Here is a 21600-nt window from a genome sequence, read left to right as displayed (position 1 = left end):
TTTATCTTTAAGGGTTTCTATAACCTCTCTCTCTCCCCTATAGGAGGGTATTGATCATGACTTCCACAAAGGAGCAGGCAGCCATCAGCAGACTGATGGGGTTCTTGCAGGAATGGGACAATGCTAGCAAAGCTGCTCGAAGCCACATGCTGGATAATTTCATTAAGGCAAATCAAGGAAAGACAGGGCCAGAGTTGGAGCTGGAATTCTCACAGGGAGCCAGCTTGTTTCTGGCCCGCCTAACATCATGGCTGAGGCTGACGTATCTACTTCCTCGGGATGCCAACGGAGGGGGTGGGGTGATCGAGGGGAAGATTCTCTCCCAAACGTTCTTTTCCCCAATACGATTGAAATTAGCCCCTCTCTGTGGAAATACCTCAGTCCAGCTAAGTTGTTCAGGGAGAAGAGCTCAGCCATGAAAGCTGGAATCTGAGGGAAGTTCCACACCAAGGGTATTATTGAGTTGCTCTGCAAGATTCCCCTTGTTTTCTCCGTCCCCTCTCATAGGTCCTACATCAGGACATCCCATCCTTCTAGCTGAGGACAAAATGTAAGCTCCCTGCCAAGCCCATCAATGCCGCAGGCACCCACTTCACACCCACTCTGGGGATGAGCATGCTGCTTCCTTAGTGGCTTGCAACCCAGCTGGCCTGGAAAATTAAGGCCTGTGCCCTTTTCCCAAAGACAGGTTCCCCAGGTGCAGTGCCACACATTGCCATCAAGCTACCAGCCAGACCAGCTTTAATGAGAAAAATTGTCTCAGTATTTGCTCCTTAACATTGTCAAACAGCTACATGTATGGAATATACCTAGATCAGCAGCTAAAGTCCATTGGCATCTTTCTGTCAGCTGCAAGTAGGTGAGTACTACTGTGTCACTTCAACAAGAATTGTTTGGGGGGTTTTAACATCCCAGAGTTGTGCCAGCCTAGGGTGAGGGGGTCCGGTATTAATATTTTACTACAGGGATGGTCTGGGAAAGGGCAACAGAGACAACTGTCCATGATCTGTGCTTTTGAGCACCCTGCTGTCAGCATGTACCCATAACTGGGCAAGCCTCTCCTCTCTCCTCTGCAGCTCTCTGGATCCCCACAGTCTGTGAGCCTCCTTCATGCCTGGTGACTCCCACACACACTCTTAGTAGGTTGTGCAGTTGGACCTGTTTTGAATTGTGTCCCCTGTTTGGGGAGGTCAGATACCATGGTGATGAGCACTCTGTAGAAATAGATAAATCAGTCATGGGCAGGTGGGAGATGCTGCATATGTTACTTCACACAAGGCTGGTCAAAGCCAAGACCCTTTGTACTTCCCAAGAATACTGTAAATATTTTATGATGTTGCCCATGCTATGCAATTGCTCAGTGAGTCCCTCGTGTTTCCCAGGAACGGTCTGATTCGTTAGGGATCCGATGAGCACCCTGTGTGTGGAGACCCAAGTTCTGTGTGCATGTAGGTCAGTATCCAAATGTGGACACTCAGAGGTAAATATCTCACCTGGTAGCCTATTGGGAGCACATCATACTGCCAGGTGAGGCATTCACATTTGGGTTCCAAGTCAAGCTTCTAGTACCTGTCCTCTCTGTCCAGGAACTTAGACACAAACTGAGGCAAGGAGGTAGGAAGAAGGTTCCCAGGAATATGGAGATCCGAGGAAGGAAGATTTGGTTCAAAGTGTTACATTTTCTGCTCATCTCTGTAGCCACAGGTATCTTATTGAATTTCTGGAGGTTGGAGGTGTCCTGACTCTCCTGGAAATACTAGGGCTGAAGCAACTGAAGGAAGAGGACAAAAGGGAGTCGATAAAGCTGCTCCAACTCGTAGCAAACACTGGCAGGAAGTATAAGGAGCTCATCTGTGAAAGTTATGGTAAGTGCCGTGCCATCCATGTTCTTTATCAATGGAATGGGCTTACATCCATTTAGGCAAGTCTGTACTCTCTGACCTCCAAACGTCAATGGCTCCTTACAGAACCGAACCTGTTCCTTTCACTCTACGAGAGTCCTAGTGATGGAAGATTATTTTAGTACTTTTCTTGTTGAAAGGAGTTCAGAGTCTCAGCCATTGCTGAGTGGTTACATTTCATCCCCCTTCTCATTTTTAATGAGCCTACTTTTTGTACAGTGTTTTTCCTTTGATGTATTCCAGCAATCATGCTGGTTGCAACTGCTATGGCTAAGGTTGCAAAAGTTTCCATTATAACCTGCTGTGATCACCCACTGCTACCTCTCCAAACCTTCCCTCGTGGGGCTAAAATTGTCTCTGATTGGTATCTATTGAAAAATCAGGAATTTTTCTGAAACGGGAAAGCTAGATCTCTTCAGATGTTTTTGAAGACTGGAAAAAAATAAATGCTTTTTCCATTGTAAAGGGGAAAACCCATCAGTACAATCCGTGACAGATGCTCAAGGTTTGAACAACTTCCTCAGCAGTGAGATGAGTGTGATGGAATCAGTAAAGTGAGACTCAGTATGCACCATTTACCTCCTGGGGCCAGATTCTTTATTGGTGTAAATGCATGTAGTTCAATTGACTTCAGCAGCATTTTGCCCTTCTAGACCAGCTGAGAATTTGGCCCATTATATTTTAAAATCAGCGTAATAGTTACTGCCAAAGATTATTCCCCATTTCTACCTCTCCAGCAGCAGTGATTAAAATGGGACAGTGGTTTTGATTCTTTCTGGATTTCAATAAAATTACCAAGTTGCCGTCTAACCTCAGATGTGTAACCACTTGGGCTTTCTTATACACAGGTGTGAGATCAATAGCTGAGTTCTTGGCCAATTCCAAGTCTGAAGAGACTCAAGAACAAGTGCAAATTCTGTTGGATTCTTTAGGCCACGGCAATCCCAAGTATCAGAACCAAGTATACAAAGGCCTGATTGCTTTGCTGCCATGCACATCCCCCAAAGCCCAACAGCTGTCTCTGCAGACACTCAGAACTGTGCAGGTGAGCAGAATGGGATGGAATCAAACTTTAGCCCAGTCTTTAGTTTTATCAGAACACTCTGTTTCATAGTGAATCTATCGTAAGCTGGAGGCTAGAGGTGCGTGGAAATCCTGTTACAGTTCTTGCCTTATTAAGGAGCCCAGAGAAGAGCTTATTGCATCCACAAGCACACTCAGTATGTACTCAGCTGATGTGTCCTAAGGCTGCATACCCTGTGTGGATAAGCCAACCCGATTTGAAATTGCCTTGTTGAGGTAGTACTGGATAAGAGAAGTCTGAAGCCAGGATCCTTTTGCACTCAGTTGCATGTCATCAGCACAGAGTATGCTCTTCAAGTTCCTGTGCCTGAGTTCTGAGAACACACTGAAAATCAATGGGGTGCACAGAACTGGTTTCTGTCTGATTTGGATAACGAAATCATGAACAATTCCCCCCTTAGACTTTTCCCTCTCAGTAACACACATGCTAGACTCCAAGGCTGTGTGTGAGCAAGTGCTGAGTGTATAAAGGCTGCTACTTTTGTCTACGTAGTCCCTGCTCCATCAGGATCTAATATGAAAGATATTTTATCATTCCCCTTCTCCTCCGGTCTGTTACTTATTGTGAAAGCCTGGTATGAAAACGTATGACCTCGGCTGTAGGAGAGGATATGCCTCTAAAGACATGTCCTGCCCAGGGCCAGCTCCAGGCACCAGCTTCTCAAGCAGGTGCTTGGGGCGGCCGCTCCGGAGAGGGGCGGCAGGTCCAGGTATTCGGCGGCAATTTGGCGGACGGTCCCTCACTCCGCTTGGGAGTGAAGGACCTCCCGTCCGAATTGCCGCCGCAGATCGCGATCACGGCTTTTTTTAGATCGCGATCCTGGCTTTTTGTTTGTTTGTTTTGGCTGCTTGAGGTGGCCAAAACCCTGGAGCCGGCCCTGGTCCTGCCCTTACTCCGTGGGGAATTTCAAAGGGAATGGCATGCAGGATTAACTATACGGCCTTTAGTGCTACTGTTTTAAATCCTGCACTTTGGTTGTGCTGTTCTTTTAATTGAGGGAATGGGGTTGTGGTCTTCTGACCCCTGTTAAATTCTCCCTGGCCTGGAAATATGCACTTGCATGACAAATTCTAGCCATATGTTAAGTACCCAGACTAAGATAGAGCTAAGCAGTGAGGTAGGTGGGTAGCAGCTCTGATGCAGTCTGATGCTCTTGAATTTAATTCCGACAATCTCCCATTTCAAATTTCAGTCCCTTGTCAGCAAGGAAGGGTGGGGGTGGCCACCCCCCCCCCCCCAAATCTGCAGGATCATGGATCCTTGACCTTTGAACATACATTTGATGTCTTTGTCTCTTCTGTTACATACCACACGAGAGAGAGGCTCCCGGATAGAGCACTATTAAAATCGTAACGCTGTTCTAGTGCCTCAGTTAGCAGGAGATCAGTGAACTCATGCTCACGTTTGAGGAGTCCTGAGAGGAGGCGAGATTTTGTCTCCCTTTTCCCCACACTTTGTAGAACATTTGTCGTCTTTCACTGTAAGCTCTTTGGGGCAGGGGACTTTTCTACCTCTTTGTCTAGCCCCAGAGCAGTGGGGCCCTGATCCTGATTGGAGCCTCTGGTGGCTGCCATATTAAAAATATTAAATAATAGTAATGAAGAGTTTGCTGCCCCAATAACTGCAGTCCTTAGTCTGAGAACCATAGGCTAGACTGGGCAACCCTTACACTGGTGAGCACTTACACGAGGAGTCCTAGTGCTCACGGACCTGAGTAATGGGTGCAGAATCAGCCCCAAGAGCCCATTTCCCCGAGTCTCTCAGAGCGAAGTGCTGTGCAGTTCTCTGTATCTTGAGGATCAAACACGTGTGAACATTTCAGCGCGCTGCAGATGTGAGAGCCGGGAGGAGTAACACCCCTCTTGTTCCTTTCGTTGTCAGGCGATCGTGGGAGCAGCCCATCCCGGCATTGTGGACGCTGTGCTGGGCGTGCTCAGCTCAATGCACTTGGAAGTTCAGTATGAAGGTAGGAACCATCACTGTATTGCACGTCTCTTGTGCTGTCTGCTGAGGAGGAGCCCAGACTTTTGAGTCATTCGTGGGGAGGTTCTCAGTGAGCCTGTCAAGAGTCACCCCAAGGCAGCAGCCGAAGCGGAGAGTGTGAGCACCGGGCTGGGTGTATTTGCCTTTCGGCTGCTCACTGGGCTGTAAGGAATTTAACTGACCTGGCAACAGGAAAGGAAAACAGGCGAGTCTCAAGGCCCAGAGGCAGAGTGCCCGTTACTGCACAGACCAAGCAGCTGGGTGCAATACCGGATCTGATGGGGGTGGGTGGTTTGTAACCCAGCTGCGTGTTGTCAGCGTGGCCGCTCTCCAGCTCCAGCCTCCATGCCCGGCCCGGGAGGGGTGTTGCTCGTGCAAAGGCTGTGCGTGTCTCCGGCTTTTCCTCTCCTACCAAGGAGGCAGGAGCGGGGCTGGGGACGCGGGTCTCCACGGGCGGGTTAACGAGCTGTGCGGTGGCTGCAGGCCAGCAAAGCCCAACCCTGGCGGCAGAGCCCGGGGGCGGCAGGGGCTGGGGACAAGCCGCCCGCTCTCTGCTGGCCCCAGGCGGGCTGTACTGACTGCAGGGGGTGGGATGGGATCCCCTGTAGGCCCGGGATGCTTGTTTGCATGCCCATAATGCATTGTGCATCATGACCCACATCCCGACTCCCTGGTCCAGGGGCTGGGTTTGCTCCCAGAGACCCTGGTTCTGAGGAGCAAACGCACGGTTTAATTGGGCCAGAGCAATAGGCTGTAGAAACAGGGGTGTGACTGGTTCGGTCACAGAAACCCCCTTGGGACTGTCACCTGATGTGCTGAAATTACCTCCGAGCCCGTTTTCCCTGCCAGCTTGGGACTCCAGAACCCTGCCTTGTTGAGCCAGACACGCTAGCCTGCTGCAACACAGACCCTGGGTCTGAACCACGCCCCCAAAGCTGCAGGCTTTAACTGAAAACTGCTCAGCAGGTTACCTGTCTCCAGCACCCAGACACCCAGTTCCCGGTGACATAAAAGTATTGGGGGCGGGGGGACTATGTAGCATCTGAGGGCCTCCACCTTACTTCTCTGCTGCTCTCAGCTAAAATCAAGTGTAATGCCTAATCTTTTCAATTTAATGTCTGATATGTGTTTTATCTGAGCATTGTACATCAAATTAATTTTTGAAATAGGGTGATGGAATAGGAGCTTGCTTTGTCCACCCCATGTATCAACATGCTATGGTAGTATTTCTAGGAATGGTACCTTTCCTTTGGAGAGAAAATTCTGGTTAGACAAATAGAAAGAATTTCACTGTAAGGAGATTGTTTTGTATGGCTTATTTGAAGTAGATCTTTACAGTAGTTAAAATGCATTGGTTTGTTTACGATGAAATAGTGTTAAAGTTTCTTGTAGCATTCTGGGAGTCTATAGATGTCAGTTTCTTTGTCTTACTGGAGAATTGTTTAAAAAGCTGGGGTTTTATTTTCTGCTGTGAATCCTTCTGACAATACGAGGAATTAATGCTTTCCAGACTGGAGGGTCTGTGAGGGAGATTTTCTTTCTTTCTTTCTTTCTTTTGTAATATTGAAGGTCTCAGGTCTATAAATAACTGCCTGAGTTACATAGACTTCTCCTCACCCAGCTTATGTCCCATGTTTCTTGGTTTGTAAAATCAAGTGAAGGCACTAGGTGTCGTGCTGCACCCAGCACACAGGGGTCCCAGTGCTGATGAGTTTGGGTTTTTTCTTAAAACCTACTGTAATGTAAATTCAAAATAATAACCCTTATCAGCGTTGCCATCCCTCACCATTGGAAAATCATGAGTAAGATCCCCAAAATCATGAGATTGGCTTAAAAATCATGAGGATTTTTGTTTTTTATGTCATATGGGGTCTCTTTATTTCCCTTCCGGTTTCTGAACCTTTAAGGTGCTCTCAGGTCCCAATTTCAACATTTTCTCTGCCATCGGGCAAGCTAGAAACGTACCTTTCTTTCTAGTACAGCAGAGCCCCAGAGAGCGGGAACCCAGGTGCCCGGGGGTGGCAGACAGTAGGAGCCCCGGGTGCCCAGGGCTGGCAGACAGCGGGGCTCCTCATAGTTGTATGGTCTATACTTCGATTTCACCAACCAAGTATCAAGTGTGAACTCCTCAGGCACTAAAACAGCCTTAACATGGGGTCACAGACAGCCCCCTTGGGCACCCTGAATCTATCTTGCCACCCAGGTGAGCCTGCCTTTGTGACAGGTCATTCCTGGTCACTCACCTGGGTCAATTGCACCTGAGATCTCAAACCGAAGACAATGCTCATAGGCAATCCTATAATAAACTAACTAAATATTTATTAACTAGGAAAAGAAATAAGAAACTTATTTCCCAGGTTAAAGCAGGTAAACATACACACAAAGGAAGCCTTATTTTACTGAGGTTGCTTTTTGATGTAAAAAATAGAATGATTTGAGGCGTTTTATTGTAATTTAACAGGGTTTATTGTCTGTGCAGAAAATGAAAGGAACAAAGTTTGTGCTTGAAGGTTTCACTTGGTGGCAGTTGGGTTTTGTGGTGGATATTTTTAGCATAACTCTGATGATGCTGAAAGGCCTTGCTCAAAAACTATTTATTTTGGAATGAGATTATACGTTCTAGATAATAGGTGACATTAGTTCTGGAATTCATGACTGAGAAGTTCTGGGCAAACAGCTCGGCGGGTGAATTCCGCCTGAAGCACTGATATTGCAGAGCCAGCAGCTCATCTACTTGCCTAGTGTAGCAACTTTGTAAAGGCCCAGAGTTACACCATTTCTCTTTTACTCCTGGGGGAATTCTGCGCTACTGCATGCATCATTAATTAATGAGCCCCACATATTTTAAACATTTTTGCTCAGAAAAAAGCTTCTGTCAAAATTTTGCTGTAGTTCCGCCTTTTGCCCACCAGAGGGTGCTTGGTGATGGAACAAAGCAGCAGCTCCAGGCCAGCTAAGAGAAAGACTGACTTCTTCACAGCGCCTGTCATGCCAGGTCAGGAGACAGACAGCGTGGGGTGCTGAGGGAGTCAGATGGACTCATAAGGGCTAGTGGGGGAGGACAGACTGGGGCAGGGGCACAGAGCCACAGAGAGAAGAGAGGTGCAGGGCCACATGGTGATGGGGGAGGGGGTGCAGAGCTACATAGGGATGGGTGGGGGCACAGACACATGGGGCAGGGGGTTCAGGGACACAGGAACAGAGGACTGGATAGGTGGGGGCACAGAGACACATGAGGACGGGGAGGGGGGACAGGGACACATAGGGACAGGGAAATGGCTGGGTGGGGGGAACAGGGAGGGGAGACAGGGACACATAGGGACAGGGGAGTGGTTGGGTGGGGGCACAGAGACACAGGGGGATAGGAGGAGGGGGTACAAAGCCACAAAGGGACAGGGGAGGGGGTGCAGGGCCACATGGGGATGGGGGGAGTGGGTGTCTGAGTGGGGGTAGAGGGACGCATGTGGACTGGGGATGCAAGGACACAGAATGGGGATTTATGCAACTTCTAAAGAATTACGTTTTTTCTCCCCCCCTAGAAAAAACAATTTAACTTAAACTTTCAATGGCTTATGAAAACAAAGCATTTGACTCATAATTTTTTTATTTGAGGTCTATAAAAGCTATCTATTTTCCACAAAAATTAGACTCATTCACAGAACATTTCGAAAAATTGCATGTAAACTCAGAAAAGCTTATTGCCACAGAAATTTTTAGTAAAATGCAAAAGATTTATTCCCTCTGAGGAGAAAAAAGATCCTAAATATCAAAGTAGGATGACTTTTGGAGGGGAACTGAGGGTTCTTACAAATCTTTTCATTTTAGAGCTCTGTGCAGCCCAATCCTCATAAGAGAGGTGGAACAGAAATTGGCACATCTTTCCAGGGACACTGAAGTGCTCAAAGAAAGGCTTTTCAATGTGCAATGCATCGTGGGTATGCAAATGAGCTGGTGCTCCCAGACCAGACCCAGCGTCTCCCTTCTGCTGTGAGCGGAGCTGAGAAGTGCTGGTGCGGAGCTGTTTGTGGCCTCTCAGCGGTTGCCCTGGGGGTGGTTGGCTCTGCTCCCGGCTGTTGGAGGCATCAGAGCAGGTGGCTGCAAGCTGAGGGGGACATTGAGTGTGGCCCCCTGCAGGTGGAGGGCCTGGGAGTTCCCAGCAGGAGCTGTTGCCTCCGTGTGCCAGCACTTTCCAAATTCCCAACATTCCCAGAGTGAAACTCCTGAAAGGTGTGTGGGGAAGCTGCTCCTGCCCCTTCCACCTGGAGCCTGCTGTGGGCCAGCGCTGCTCTCAATGGTGCACGTGTGTAAAATGTATGTAACCCTCACATGTCCAGTACCCCAGCACCCTCCCACTGTGTCCCAGAGAGTTCTATGCAATACAGAGGTTCGTGCCGTAATAGAAAGTCAGCCATGTTTTGGTTGGGCTCCTTACCATCCACATACTCTTGCTGGCCAGCCATGGGGTAACAATGTCACCTAGGATCTATGAGCCCAGGAGGACATGTTTCTGCTCTCAGATGCACAGAGCATATCTTGGCCTCCTGTTCTGTTTCCGAGCAACTTCCAGAAGGGAACGGAGCAGAATCCAACCCTAGTCAAGGAGGTTTACTTTAAGGCAGAAGGAAAATACAGCTCTTTCAGAAGCCAGCGTTCAAACCATTGTCTCTGATGTTTCACCTGCTGCTGGGATTGCTGGGCAGCCTTGTTAGAGCACCAAGGTGGCACTTTGGCCTCTTTCCTTGTCTCTAGCCATTCAGCTGATAAAGGATCTCATGGCCTATGAAGTCCGGCCAGTGCTGCTGAAGGGTCTGGTTGAATTACTTAAACCACCGGGGAAAGAGACTGCTAAAGTGAAAGGCAAAGCCCCGGAAGGTAAGAGGTCACAACAGTTTCCCTTCATGTCTGCTTGGAGGCTGCAGAGTGCTGCGAAGTGGATTGCTCTCTCTGCTTGGTCGGCCACTGGTGGGCGACTTTGGCACCTTAGTCTCCTTGGGTGGAACCGGCCCTCGCTAATCCATCCCTGCGCTACCTTGGCAGAGGTCAGATGCTGCAGCCAACCTCTTGGCTGATTTGAGATGGTGTCGGCTATTCAGAAGTGGAGATGCAGAAATCTCTTCCTAGTGGGCATGGTACCCATTGCAGTGGGCCCTGTGTGCTCCTCTTGCAGCCTGGACCCCCTCTCTAGGGAGCAGTGAGGTCACCTGCAGCGGTTGGCTATGGGGGGTGGGGAGGGGAACAACTGGCTGGTGCTGGGTCCAGCTGGGAGGCTGATGCCCACCGCCACAGGAAACATAGCAAGGGGCGAGGCGCCCCCGTCCCCTTCCCAGGAGGACCTAGAAACCATGTGTCCCTTAAGCTCTGCCTTGCAAGAGGCCAAGGTAGAAGGGAATCTCCATCTTTTCTCCTCCCCACTTCATCAGGGCAGCTGAGCTCCATGGGTAGGTTGGTGCAGTCCCAGCACGTGGGGTGTCCGTCCTGGGATTGCGATCGCCCTCTTTTCCCTTCCCCTTTCCCGCGACAGGGTGAGAGGAGATGGCAAGCAGGGCCCCCTGGCAGCTGGAGGCCAGCACTGCACTCTCCAGGCCTCCACATCCCCTGCCCCTGTCCCCACTGCAGTGTACAGACGTACCTCCACATATGGGTGTCAGAGCTTCCTCTGATGCAGCTCCTGAGTGCTGTTCTCCAGTAACCCTCTGGCGAGTTGCAGAGATCAGCTTTGTCTGTTTTGGGTAATGGGAACGGCCAGGCAGCTTGTTGGAGCCCTCGGAGCAGGAATGGGAATTTTGATGCTATTTGTGAATTGTGTGGATTTGTTCAGTGAATGCAGCAAAGTGAATGGAGAGCAGGGGATGCGGCGCCTTCTCTCAGAGGAGATCTTAAACTCAGGTCCCTTCTGCATGTGGCCAGAGGAAATTAAAGATCCCAGGACACCTTTTCAAGAGTCAGGGAAACCCCCATCCTGTCTCAGTAAAACAGACTGCAACGTCCCAGGCTGTTTGAGTTGCTGCATTAGCCTGACACAGTCGCTGAGCAGCGAGAGCTCCTTGTGACGCACTGGGCTACAGTACATTTGTGTGTAGATTCCCTTAGGGATGTTGCTCTAATCTCACAAATCCTCTTTTCTTCAGGTGCTACTGCTCTGATTCCCCAGGTTATAACTAAAGCTTTCTGGCAGAAGTATGGCTCTAGCCGTAGTTTTCATCCTGTCTAATGTTCCCCCATTCAGACCCAGCCACACTCCATCTTCCGGAGCCTTTGTCGGTGTATATACAGCAAGCCGCTGCAGCAAAAACCATCGGGTAAGAAAATTCAGCGCAAAATACAAAGGGAGATTTATACAGGATTTAGAGAAGCTGCTTCCTTATGGCGCAAACGGTTTAATAACAGGCCCAGGCCCTGGGTCAGGGCCGGGCAGTAGAGAGTCAGTGGCCCAGGCCCTCAGGTAGGGGCTGAGCAGACAAGTTTAGGAGGCCCAGGTCCTGGCTCCGAAGGAGCTGGGAGAGGGGGAGACGGCCACCCACACGTTGGGTGGCAGGGGAGACGCAGGCCCACCCACCCCACTGCGTCCCGGCCCGGGGCCCTAGACCCGCTGCAGTGTCAGTGGGGATCCTGGCCACAACACACTGACATGGGCTCTGGGTGTGCTGCAGCCAGACGAGGGTCGGCTGCTCCCGGGCTATTTCCTACCTCCCCCTCTAGAGGTACCTGCGTCTGGACGGAGTCTTCCAAGGAATCAAGCACCATGGGCTCCTCTGGGTACCCGGCGAGCGGGAGGCTTGGTAGCTCCTCTGGGTAACTTGCCACAGGCGGGTTTACCAGCTTCCCCAGGGTCTGGTCGGCGTCTGGCCAGTCCTCGGGTCGGTCGCAACCTGCAAGAGTCTCCCAACCGGGAGCTAGGCCACAGGCGTCTGGCTTCTCCAGCGGCCAGGCCTCTAGTGAGCTCTGGGGGGCGGGCGCAAGCTCCACTGGCTCCGCCCACTTTAGCGTCCAAAGGGGCTTGTCCCCCTCCGGGGCGTCGGGGAACCAGGCTGCCTCGCTACCGAGATTTATACAGAAGCTGCTTCCTTTATGGAGAAAAGGTCAGTCGTTATCCTTCCGAGGGAATCTTTAGCCCTCTGCCATTGCTGTCGGAGTATTTCCCTATGGCTCTGCAACTCCTCCATATAGACTTCGGGGGCTTTCATCCATCCACAACAGTCCTCGGGAACTTAGAGAGAAGCACTTCCGCTTGGGTAGCAAAATCCAGATCCTCCCCTGAAATTATTCAGAGCTTTTATTATAGGTGAAATATAATATCAACCTTTACTCCGGCCATTAATAGAGTCAGAATGTTCCCTCTGTTTCCAGGCCAGCATAGAGAGGGACAGTGTTAGCACCTTGCCACCTACCTGGACCAAACCATGCTACAGAACAGTACAGAGCCTGTCGTATTCTCAGGGGAGCAGAGAGTCTCTTGTAGTGAAATGCCTCGACTTAACAATTTGACATCGACAGCGTAGTGCATGAAACCAAAATCAGTGTCTGACCCAGTGAATCCCGAAACTCTCTGTCTCCATGCTTCTCTGTAGCTCACTTCCTGTTAGAGATCTGCAGAGTCCACAAGATGGGCTGATGCCAAATTGCTCCCTTTAAAAGCAGAAGACGACACAAAACACCGGCCATGTTGCTTTCTCCAGTGATGTGCTCAATAATGAAATAATGTAATTTACTGTTCCACCATGGATGCTGCATTCTGTGGGGTAACGTAGTGGATTTGCTGGGATTTAATATGTAAATCAGGTGTTTTTTATTGTCAATCGTTAAAAGAATTGTAGAGCCCCAAACATAGATGTTAAAAAGTTCACATGCAGCCATGGGCTTCCTGTTCAGTTTGAGAATAGCATCCGTCCTTGTTCATTGGTGTTAGTCATTCGCTAGTGACATGGAAAGATGGAGGCATCACGTTGCACTTGGATCAGCACCACACCTAAGGCAACAGGACTAGAATCTGTCCCTCCAAATCGCTAGACGTGGCTCTTCCATTTCATTCCCAGAAAGCTCCTGTGGTTGTGGGAGTCTTCTCCCATGCAGAAGAGCCTTGGAGCCTGACTGCGTTGATTTCCTTGCAGCGTTCTAGCCAAGGACTCCACCAAACTGGCCGAAGAGATGATCCAGCTGAGAGTGGTGCACGGCCTTATGTGTGCTATGGGGAACCAGGATCACACCACCTGCCAGAGACAGGCCAGCATCACTCTAGAGGTGAGTATCTCTGTGGGGGGCAATGTGTATTTTAATGTGGATTCCTCCCCCTAAGCTCCTGAGCAGTGGGTGTTATTCAGATAAAGGGGATCAGGCACACTGGGGCAAGGCTGGAAAAAAGGGCACTGATGATACAGCAACGTCCCTACGGGTTCTGCATCCCCTCTGCTGTTAGTGCTTGAGGACGAGCTTATCCAACTCCAGTTCTCCTTCTGCTTAACAGTCATGATTCCCTGACAAAAAACCTTCAGTGAGGTGCAGTTAAGGGCAGTAAATAAATGAGAAGAAACCTTCATGGAATGGGTTGCAGTTTTGAATAATACAAAATCAGGAAATTCAACATAAAGACTAGGCTTCAAACCCAACCCAAAGCCTGCAACCTAGAGAAATCCAGAGTGAAGGTCCTCCATTCCGGTCCACAGGGGACGTCGGCTCTAAAGCCCAGTGGTGTGATGGTTAACCATACCCCTGCCGATCACAAACTGAAATATCCAGCTGCTCTAGCAGTATGGGTGGGGCTTGGCAGTTGGGGGTGGGGCTTGGGTGTTGTACCAACCCTTTCCCCAGCTAGTTAACCCCGGCCTCCAGCCGTGTTGGCGCTCAAAGAGGTGAACAGCAGAATGGGGGCAATGGACAGATAAATCCCAGGTGGGAAGGAGCACTGAACTGGAGCACTTTACCATCCTGTGAGGGTGCTGCTTTTCAGTGGAGCCAGACACCCCCTCCCTCCTTTTGCACTTATTGGGAGTGTTTTGTTGCAGTATTTTGTCCGGACATTTCCCATTGTGGAGCAGCATGTGAGGAAGGCAACAGGAGAGACTCTGTTCCAGCTTTTTATGGTAAATGGGCTTCTCTAACTGCCAGGGCTTGTTACTGGTCTGGAACATGGGTCCATTTTGCAGGGATAATGGGGACTGGGTTTCATTCCTCTAAAGCTGCAGTGGAGCTCCAGTTCCTGATCAGACTCCAGAGACCACTGGGGTCCAATCACAATGTCCTCAGTTAAATGAATTGCTTTGGTTTTGGCCCAACACCCCCAAAGACTTCACTCCATGCAGTGGATATCAATGTGCACTTGCACTATCCATCTGTACTAATGAGGTGGGACAATGGTGCATATCACAGCGGGACCTGAGTTCTGAAGTCTGGGGAGAGGGGATGGTTCTTTTCTGACTTGGGGCCCATCTTTCGTGTAAATGGAGTAACACTGAGGTCGTGTCTGGACTCACATTTGCGTGGGGATGTTGGAAAAGTGGTGAGACATGCAGGGTTAGCAGTGTCCCAGAACGAGGAGATAGGCTTGAGCCTCCATCTGCATCTGAGCTCTCCTGCCTTGAGGTAGCTCAGGACTGAACACCATGTAAATCAGCGGAAGCCCTGTCACATGGGCCCTTTAAAGCTGAGCAGGACAAAGCCATAGGTAATGTCCTGCAGGCAACAATCCTGGGCCGAGCTCGACTCAATGGGGCCTAATAAGACTTTCCCAGTTCCCTTTTATTTCCTTTTGGGGGAAGTGGTAGATGCCAAACTCAGCTGGCGAAAAGAGACACAGCTGGGTCTGTTAACTGCAGAAGGGCCGTGCCAATTTACCCCCTGTGGGTGTCTGGCTCTGTAAGTTTGATTGCACGGTGCTCATAGCCCAGGCCCATCCTCAGGAGGGGATGGAGGGAAGAGAGTCTGGGACTGTTATGTACCTCTCGTGCATGGCTGTTGAACTTCGTCTTCCTTTGCTTAACCGAGCGCCAGGGGAGAGCGCGAACGCAGTCCCCCACTACCACAAATTATGCAGTCGAGTTTCCCGCATTTGGGGAAATCGCAGGGGTCAGCACACCCGCAGTGCAATGGATGAGCCTCACCCTGGGAAAACCACCTTCGTGATCATGGTATCTCCCCTGCAGCACAGGTTACACCCTGATTTGTGGGCCTGCCCTGACAGCCAGCCGCTCACTTAAACAATTCTAATGTGAACAGCCTCTGCCTTGCAGCAGCGGAGAGCTAAGTTCCCTCTAAGCTGTGCAGCCGTGTGGCCGCACAGAGGCACAGTGGGGAGAGACACCTCTCCCCCAGCCTCAGGCTGCTGCAGTGAGAGGGCTGGGGGAGTCCTCTTTCCCCACCGCAGCCCCGTGGCACCCCAAACCCCTCATCCCTGGCCCCACTCCAGAACCTACACCCCCAGCCAGAGCTCTCACCCTCCTGCACCCCAAGCCTCTGCCCCAGCCCTGAACCCCCTCCCAAACCCCTCATCCCTGGCCCCACTCCAGAACCTACACCCCAGCCAGAGCCCTCACCCCCCCTGCACCCCAAGCCTGTGCCCCAGCTCTGAGCCCCCTCCCACACTCCGAACACCTCGGCCCCACCCCCATAGAATCATAGAATATCAGAGTTGGAAGGGACCTCAAGAGGTCATCTAGTCCAACCCCCTGCCCCACCACACATCATCTCCATATTGGTGCACATAACAAAATTCATTCCACACATGGATGTAAAAAAATAAGAGGGACCATTGAGAGCAGGAGTCATTTACCGGGGAGTGCCAAGACTATCCAACACAGGCTCCCAGTCCCCTCGCTGGTTTCTCTACTCAGGAGTCGGTCACACCAGCCAGCCCCCGGGCTGAGGGCTATGCTCAGTGCAATGACGTGTGGAGACTGGCAAAAGGAAACTGCCAGGACTCCACTGGCTTGTCATTGCCAAGACTGCCCCTCTGAGGGGGCTTGTCAGGAACTTCCCTTCTTCTCTGGGTGGCCCTTCTCGTGTCCTTGCTGCCTGCTCAAGTCCCTGCGAGCTGCTAACTTCTTACCTTTTTTGCTGGTTCTAGAGAGATGCCAAGACCTTGTACATGAACATGGATGCAATACAGGTTGATATTCTGGCATCGAATAAAGTGAACATCCCAGGAAGTTTAGCAAGCCCAGAAAGGATGCCGCCCATGGAAGGTGTGTAGGGGGTCATGAAAAGGCTGACTCAGAGACCAATTCTCCTCTCGCTTAGACAGGCATAAATCAAGAGTCAGCCCTTCTAAGTCAGTGGGGATCCCCCAGTGGAAGGGAGAGGAGAATGGAGCCTCAGATGGGTGTGGGGCCAGCCCAGGGAGCAAGAGGCCAGAGCAGAGGGTGAATCCAGGTCCCTGCATGGAGCTCAGGTGCCGTCCCATGTAAGAGTCTGGATGCCAGAGGGTTCCCCACACAACTCTGCCCAGCATTAACACCAGGGGCAGCCAGAGCTCCTTGGTGTCACTGCCCCTCTGCGACTCATGGCTCTGCTTTGTTCTTCCAGAGGAAGGAAGCACGGACTGAAAACTTCAAACAACAGAATGAGGTCAGCTCCTCTGCCTCGCCTCTTTCCCCTCTTCCATGCCCTCTGCCTCCCTCTTGGGCCATGCCCGTCTCTAGAGCCCTGCAAATCTGCTTTATGTCTGCATCTTTGGACCATTTCTGTGGATAGCAGCGTGGATGCAGATACAAGTTTTGTATCCATGCAGGGCTCTGATGTTAAGAGCTGGGTGGGCAGCTGTGAAAAACTGCAGCACAGATCCTCCACCTGCCCTGGGTGGGGGGCTGGGACACTGGGCAGGGGGTAGGGATGCTGGGCAAGGAAGCTGTGGGGCGGAGACACAGGCCAGAGGCTGCTTGGGCCCTCCACCCAAGGCAGGTGGAGGGCCTGCTGCAGCTCCTCACAGCTACCAGCGTTGCTCTCCCTGACCTGGCTCTGGCCGGTGGGGGCGGCTCTGAGCCACAGCAAGAGCTGGGTGGGCAGCTGTGGAGAGCCACAGAGGACCCTCCACCTGCCCTAGGTGTGGAGCCAAGCAGCCCCCTGCCCAGTGTCCCGGCCACTCGCCCAGGATCAGTGTCAAATTGTAATACATTTCAAAAGAAACTGGAAGTCTTTTTGCGGAGTTTAAGAAAGTTTTTTAAATTATTTAGATTTAATTTTTTTTTTTAATGTAAAATGAGGGATTTTTTTTGCTATTTGTGTGAAACCATCAAATTAAGCCTAGGAATGCTTTGGGCTCCCATTATGTTGGTGAGAATATTTTCCAGTGGGTACATTGTCACAGATATTAATCCTGCTTGTTGGTTCAACATGTTTATTTAGCACGAGTTACTTGCCAATTCAATGTTTATATAATAAAGGCTTGTTGAAAATAACTTTCAGAGACATTTTCAAATGTCATTTTCTTTAATTGTTTTGTTTCCAGCTAGTAATTTCTATGCACTTAATTTAGTGTAATCCACATGTTTTCTATGTTGAAATGTAATGCTACAAACAGAGGGTACTACCTGTGGCCTGTAGGTAATCAAGTGATCCATCCCACTGCCATTCCCAGCTTCTGGCAAACAGAGGCTAGGGACACCATCCCTGCCCCTCTTGGCTAATAGCCATCAATGGACTGACCCTCCATGAACTTTAGTTCTTTTTTGAACCCTGTTGTAGTCTTGGCCTTCACAACATCCTCTGGCAAGGAGTTCCACAGGTTGACTATGAAGAAATACTTGTTTTAAACCTGCTGCCTGTTAATTTCATTTGGTGACCCCTAGTTCTTGTGTTTGAGTAAATGACACTTCCTTATTTACTTTCTCCACACCAGTCATGATTTTACAGACCTCTATCATATCCCCCACTTAGTTGTTTCTTTTCCAAGCTGAAAAGTCCCCATCTTATTAATCTCTCCTCATACAGAAGCCATTTCATACCCCTAATCATTTTTGTTGCCCTTTTCTGAACCTTTTTGAATCCCAATATATTTTTTTGAGATAGGGCAACCACATCTGCATGCAGTATTCAAGATGTGGGTGTATGATGAATTTATACTTAAGCAACATGATATTGTCAGTCTTATTATCTATCCCTTTCTTAATGATTCCCAACATTGTTCACTTTTATGACTGCTGCTGCACATTGAGCGGATGTTTTCAGAGAACTATTCACAATGACTCCAAGAGCTCTTTCTTGAGTGGTAACAGCTAATTTAGACCCCATCATTTTATATGGAAAACATAATCCCAACTATACAATGTGCATTTTTTTGCATTTAATCAACATTGAATTTCATCTGCCATTTTGTTGCCCAGTCACCCAGTTTTGAGAGATCCTTTTGTAGCTCTTTGCAGTCTGCCTGGGACTTAACTATCTTAAATTGTTTTGTATCATCTGCAAATTTTGCCACTGCATTGTTTACCCCTTTTTCCAGACCATTTATGAATATGTTAAATAGCACTGGTCCCAGTACAGACCCCTGGGGGACACCACTCTCTCTCTCTCTCCATGCTGAAGACTGACCATTTTTTTCCTATCTTTTAACCAGTTACTAACCCATGAGAGGATCTTCCCTCTTATCCCATGACAGTTTACTTTGCTTAAGAGCCTTTGGTCAGGGACCTTTGTCAAAGGCTTTCTGAAAATTTAAGTACACTATAGCCAGTGAATCCCCTTTGTCCACATGCTTGTGACCCCCTCAAAGAATTCTAGTAGATTGGTGAGGCATGATTTCCCCTTTAGAAAAACCATATTGATTCTTCCCCAACAAATTATGTTCATCCACATGAATGACAATTCTGTTCTTTACTATAGTTTCAACCAGTTTACCCGCTACTGAAGTCAGGCTTACCAGCCTGTAATTGCCGGTATCACCTCTGGAGCCCTTTTTAAAAATTGGTGTCACATTAGCTATCCTCCCGTCATTTGGTACTGAAGCTGATTTAAAAAGGATAGGTTATAGACTACAGTTAGTTCTGTAATTTCACATTTGAGTTCCTTCAATACTCTTGGGTGAATACCATCTGGTCATGGTGACTTACTACTGTTTAGTTTATCAATTGTTCCAAAACCTCCTCTAATGACACCTCAATCTCCGACAGTTCCTCAGATTTGTCATCTAAAAAGAATGGCTCGGGTTTGGGAATTTCCCTCATCCTCAGATGTGAAGACCAATGCAAATAATTCATTTAGTTTCTCTGCAATGGCCTTACCGTCTTTGAGTGCTCCTTTAGCATCTTGATTGTCCAGTGGCCCCACTGGTTGTTTAGCAGGCTTCCTGCTTCTGATGTACTTCAAAAAGTAATTTTTTGCTAAGTGCTATAAAGTGGATTTGAGGCACTCTGGGCTGTAGCTGAGATTCACTAGTCCAAAGACTTATCCCCTGTTCCCCTTCCAAAAACCAAGAGACCAGATACTTTAATTGATTTTTTTTACTTAAATACAAACATTACAAACGTCAAAAGGTTTTAATGACCAACCAGTCCCAAAAGCCAGTCTCTGCCATAAAGGCCAGTCTGTTCTGGAGGGAAGGTCTTCAGAGAATTTTCCACAAGTCAGTTAATAAATCCAGGAATATTTATCTACCAGCCAAACATCTTAAAAAAAATACAGACTTTATTTTATTCTTTTTACAATTAAGTGTAGTCCATTTCCTTTGTAAAGCAGCTAGAGTTGCAGTTTTTAAACCATTTCACAATATATCTAGAAGCAAAAAAAGTTTATGTACACTAGCATACACAAGTTTATCTAGTTACATCAGAGCCGATAATTGTCACTAAATGAGGGGAAGAGGCATCTAATGACAGGAAGAACTACAAGTTTCCCCTCCCCCACTGTCAAGGGGGCATTTCTAGAACAATTACTGCTTGGTCAAAGGCTGCTATTCTGACCTCTTGTCTTCAGGTAGACCTGACTGAAGTAGACTTTATTGTATCACATTTAAAATAGGCAGAGTTAACAGACACATACAGAGAAGAGAAAAACGGTGGTTGTGAATCAGGGTTTGGTACATTTACTGAGGCCGCCTCTTACTCATCTGCTTGCTGGCCTGCTCCTCCAGCTGCAGGGCAAGCGCCAGGGACTCCACGACATCTGCAATGAAGGTTGGAGTTAGGGGCAGATTGACTTGGACACACGTTGACTTCAGCGGTTGAGACAGTTTCAATTTCACCTTTGTTCCGGGCCCAGATACTGCAATCTGGGTTTTGTGCGGTTGAAGGGGACAGGAAGAGCTAGGAGCTGAGCAGGGAGGAGGTGGGGAAGTAAGAATACAGCAGGAACTTGGGTGGTTGATGAGAACCTTGAGTCCCTGACTCCTATCCCTACCTGCCTGCAAGGAGATGCACCCCCCCACACACTATTGTGATCCTCTTTACCTCACAAGGCATATTTTGTACATTGTTTGAACAACTCCTTCTCACTGGTCAATGATATCATGGTGAAATGTACATAGCAACATTATGTGTAATGTTACAGGCACATGTTCAAACCCACATAGGCCCAATTAGGTAGAACTGGTCAAACAGGCCTGTCAAACAAAGGGGTGCATGTTTATAGCTTATATGCAAACTGAGATAAACAGAGTCCTCAGACAACAAGAGAAGAAAGAGGATAAAGAAAATCTGCATTTCAACATACACAGGGGAAAAAAAAGCAGGAAGCCTCCGTCCTCCACCAGACTCCATGTCTCCTTGCTCTCAGCTGGCAAGAAATGTAAGTAGGGGTCACTCTCAGGAAAGTACTGTTGAAAGGGTGACTGAATTATAAAAATAAGGGCAAAAATACCAAGTGATCTCTCCCGGCCTCTCTCTCTTATGGACTTCAGGAGCAGACCCTGGTCTGAGAATTTGATCAGCAATGTACTGAAAACATATAGTAAGAACTTCACCTTGAACCAAGTTTAGAAAGTGTTCTGTTTGTTTTTCTGGTTACCATTTCTAACTTTTATGCCTCATTACTTGTACTTGGTCTTTTTGTAGTTTAATTTTGATTAAAGAACCAAACAAGTTTATCTAGTGTAGTGACTCATTTAGGTAACTCCATTTAAGGTGGCAAGCTGTTATGTATTGATCCCCATAGAGGGCAATGGACCTAATATATCTGTACTGTGCAAGACCTTTCTGGGGGGAAATCTGGGACTAGGTGCATGTTGGCTCACCCTCCAAGGCTGGTGGAAGCCAGAGTGTGGCTGGTGTTTGCTGACAGGCTGCTGGTTCAGGGCTGTGGCTTTACAGACACTCAGGCTGTGAGCTGCAGAAGCCTAGGTGGGAGCTGCAGCAGCAAAGCACTCCAAGTTGCAGGGCGAGTGGTGACAGCCCCTCACTGCTCTGGATTGCACCATGAAATGTCATACTCCCTCAGCTCCTGATCTGGCTCTCTGCCTGGCCCGAGAGGCTCCTTCCCTCTGCTCCTGTTCCCCCATCAGCAGCTTCATCTCCCAGCTGTAATCGACATTACTTCCTCTACCTGTGCCACACAAAGCAGCCCCCAGAATGCCATGCCTCTCCGGCCTCTCCAGGGACTGGAGGAGGCTAGACTAGGGGCAGTTCTTATCCTCTTCCAAATCATCAGCTCCACTTGCTGACTCCCAGGATCCTGCCATACATCACAGGGCTGCAGATTGAGGCGAGGATATTT

General features: G+C 49.0%; 2 protein-coding genes and 3 non-coding genes across 12 annotated transcripts in view; 2 read left to right on the top strand and 3 right to left on the bottom strand.

Annotated features, from left to right (window-relative positions):
- The window catches only part of ARMH1 (armadillo like helical domain containing 1), a 56924-nt gene extending 39566 nt beyond the window's left edge, over nt 1-17358 (top strand). For 3 of the 6 annotated variants that reach the window (XM_054037016.1, XM_054037014.1, XM_054037015.1), the window contains exons 2-12: nt 44-262; nt 791-859; nt 1699-1865; nt 2750-2946; nt 4867-4951; nt 9718-9840; nt 11195-11267; nt 13077-13206; nt 13968-14045; nt 16025-16142; nt 16483-17358. In XM_054037016.1, the coding sequence (XP_053892991.1) occupies nt 57-262; nt 791-859; nt 1699-1865; nt 2750-2946; nt 4867-4951; nt 9718-9840; nt 11195-11267; nt 13077-13206; nt 13968-14045; nt 16025-16142; nt 16483-16502 (1266 nt within the window). In that variant the 5' untranslated portion in view covers nt 44-56 and the 3' untranslated portion in view covers nt 16503-17358. Of the gene's footprint in view, nt 1-43; nt 263-790; nt 860-1698; nt 1866-2749; nt 2947-4866; nt 4952-9717; nt 9841-11194; nt 11268-13076; nt 13207-13967; nt 14046-14946; nt 15364-16024; nt 16143-16482 lie in introns of those variants that run through there. The other 3 variants (XM_054037020.1, XM_054037018.1, XM_054037017.1) reach the window with 3 other exon arrangements.
- Nucleotides 6025-6217, top strand: LOC128842615 (U2 spliceosomal RNA). Its single transcript, XR_008446045.1, has one exon. It is a non-coding gene; the product is annotated as a U2 spliceosomal RNA (small nuclear RNA).
- Nucleotides 8613-8729, bottom strand: LOC128842625 (U5 spliceosomal RNA). The gene has a single exon (XR_008446049.1). It is a non-coding gene; the product is annotated as a U5 spliceosomal RNA (small nuclear RNA).
- LOC128842612 (U1 spliceosomal RNA) lies at nt 14950-15113 on the bottom strand. The gene has a single exon (XR_008446043.1). It is a non-coding gene; the product is annotated as a U1 spliceosomal RNA (small nuclear RNA).
- A 2231-nt stretch (nt 17359-19589) lies between the features above and the next one.
- KIF2C (kinesin family member 2C) overlaps nt 19590-21600 on the bottom strand; it is a 53880-nt gene continuing 51869 nt past the window's right edge. For all 3 annotated transcript variants that reach the window (XM_054037011.1, XM_054037012.1, XM_054037013.1), the window contains one exon: nt 19590-20055. In XM_054037011.1, coding sequence (XP_053892986.1) covers nt 19976-20055 — 80 coding nt within the window. In that variant the 3' untranslated portion in view covers nt 19590-19975. The remainder of the gene's footprint in view (nt 20056-21600) is intronic.

Source organism: Malaclemys terrapin, chromosome 8 (genome assembly GCF_027887155.1).
Source record: "Malaclemys terrapin pileata isolate rMalTer1 chromosome 8, rMalTer1.hap1, whole genome shotgun sequence".
Taxonomy (NCBI): Eukaryota; Metazoa; Chordata; order Testudines; family Emydidae; genus Malaclemys; species Malaclemys terrapin.
The sequence above is the reverse complement of the archived record's forward strand: the minus strand, read 5'-3'. Positions and strand labels throughout refer to the sequence as shown.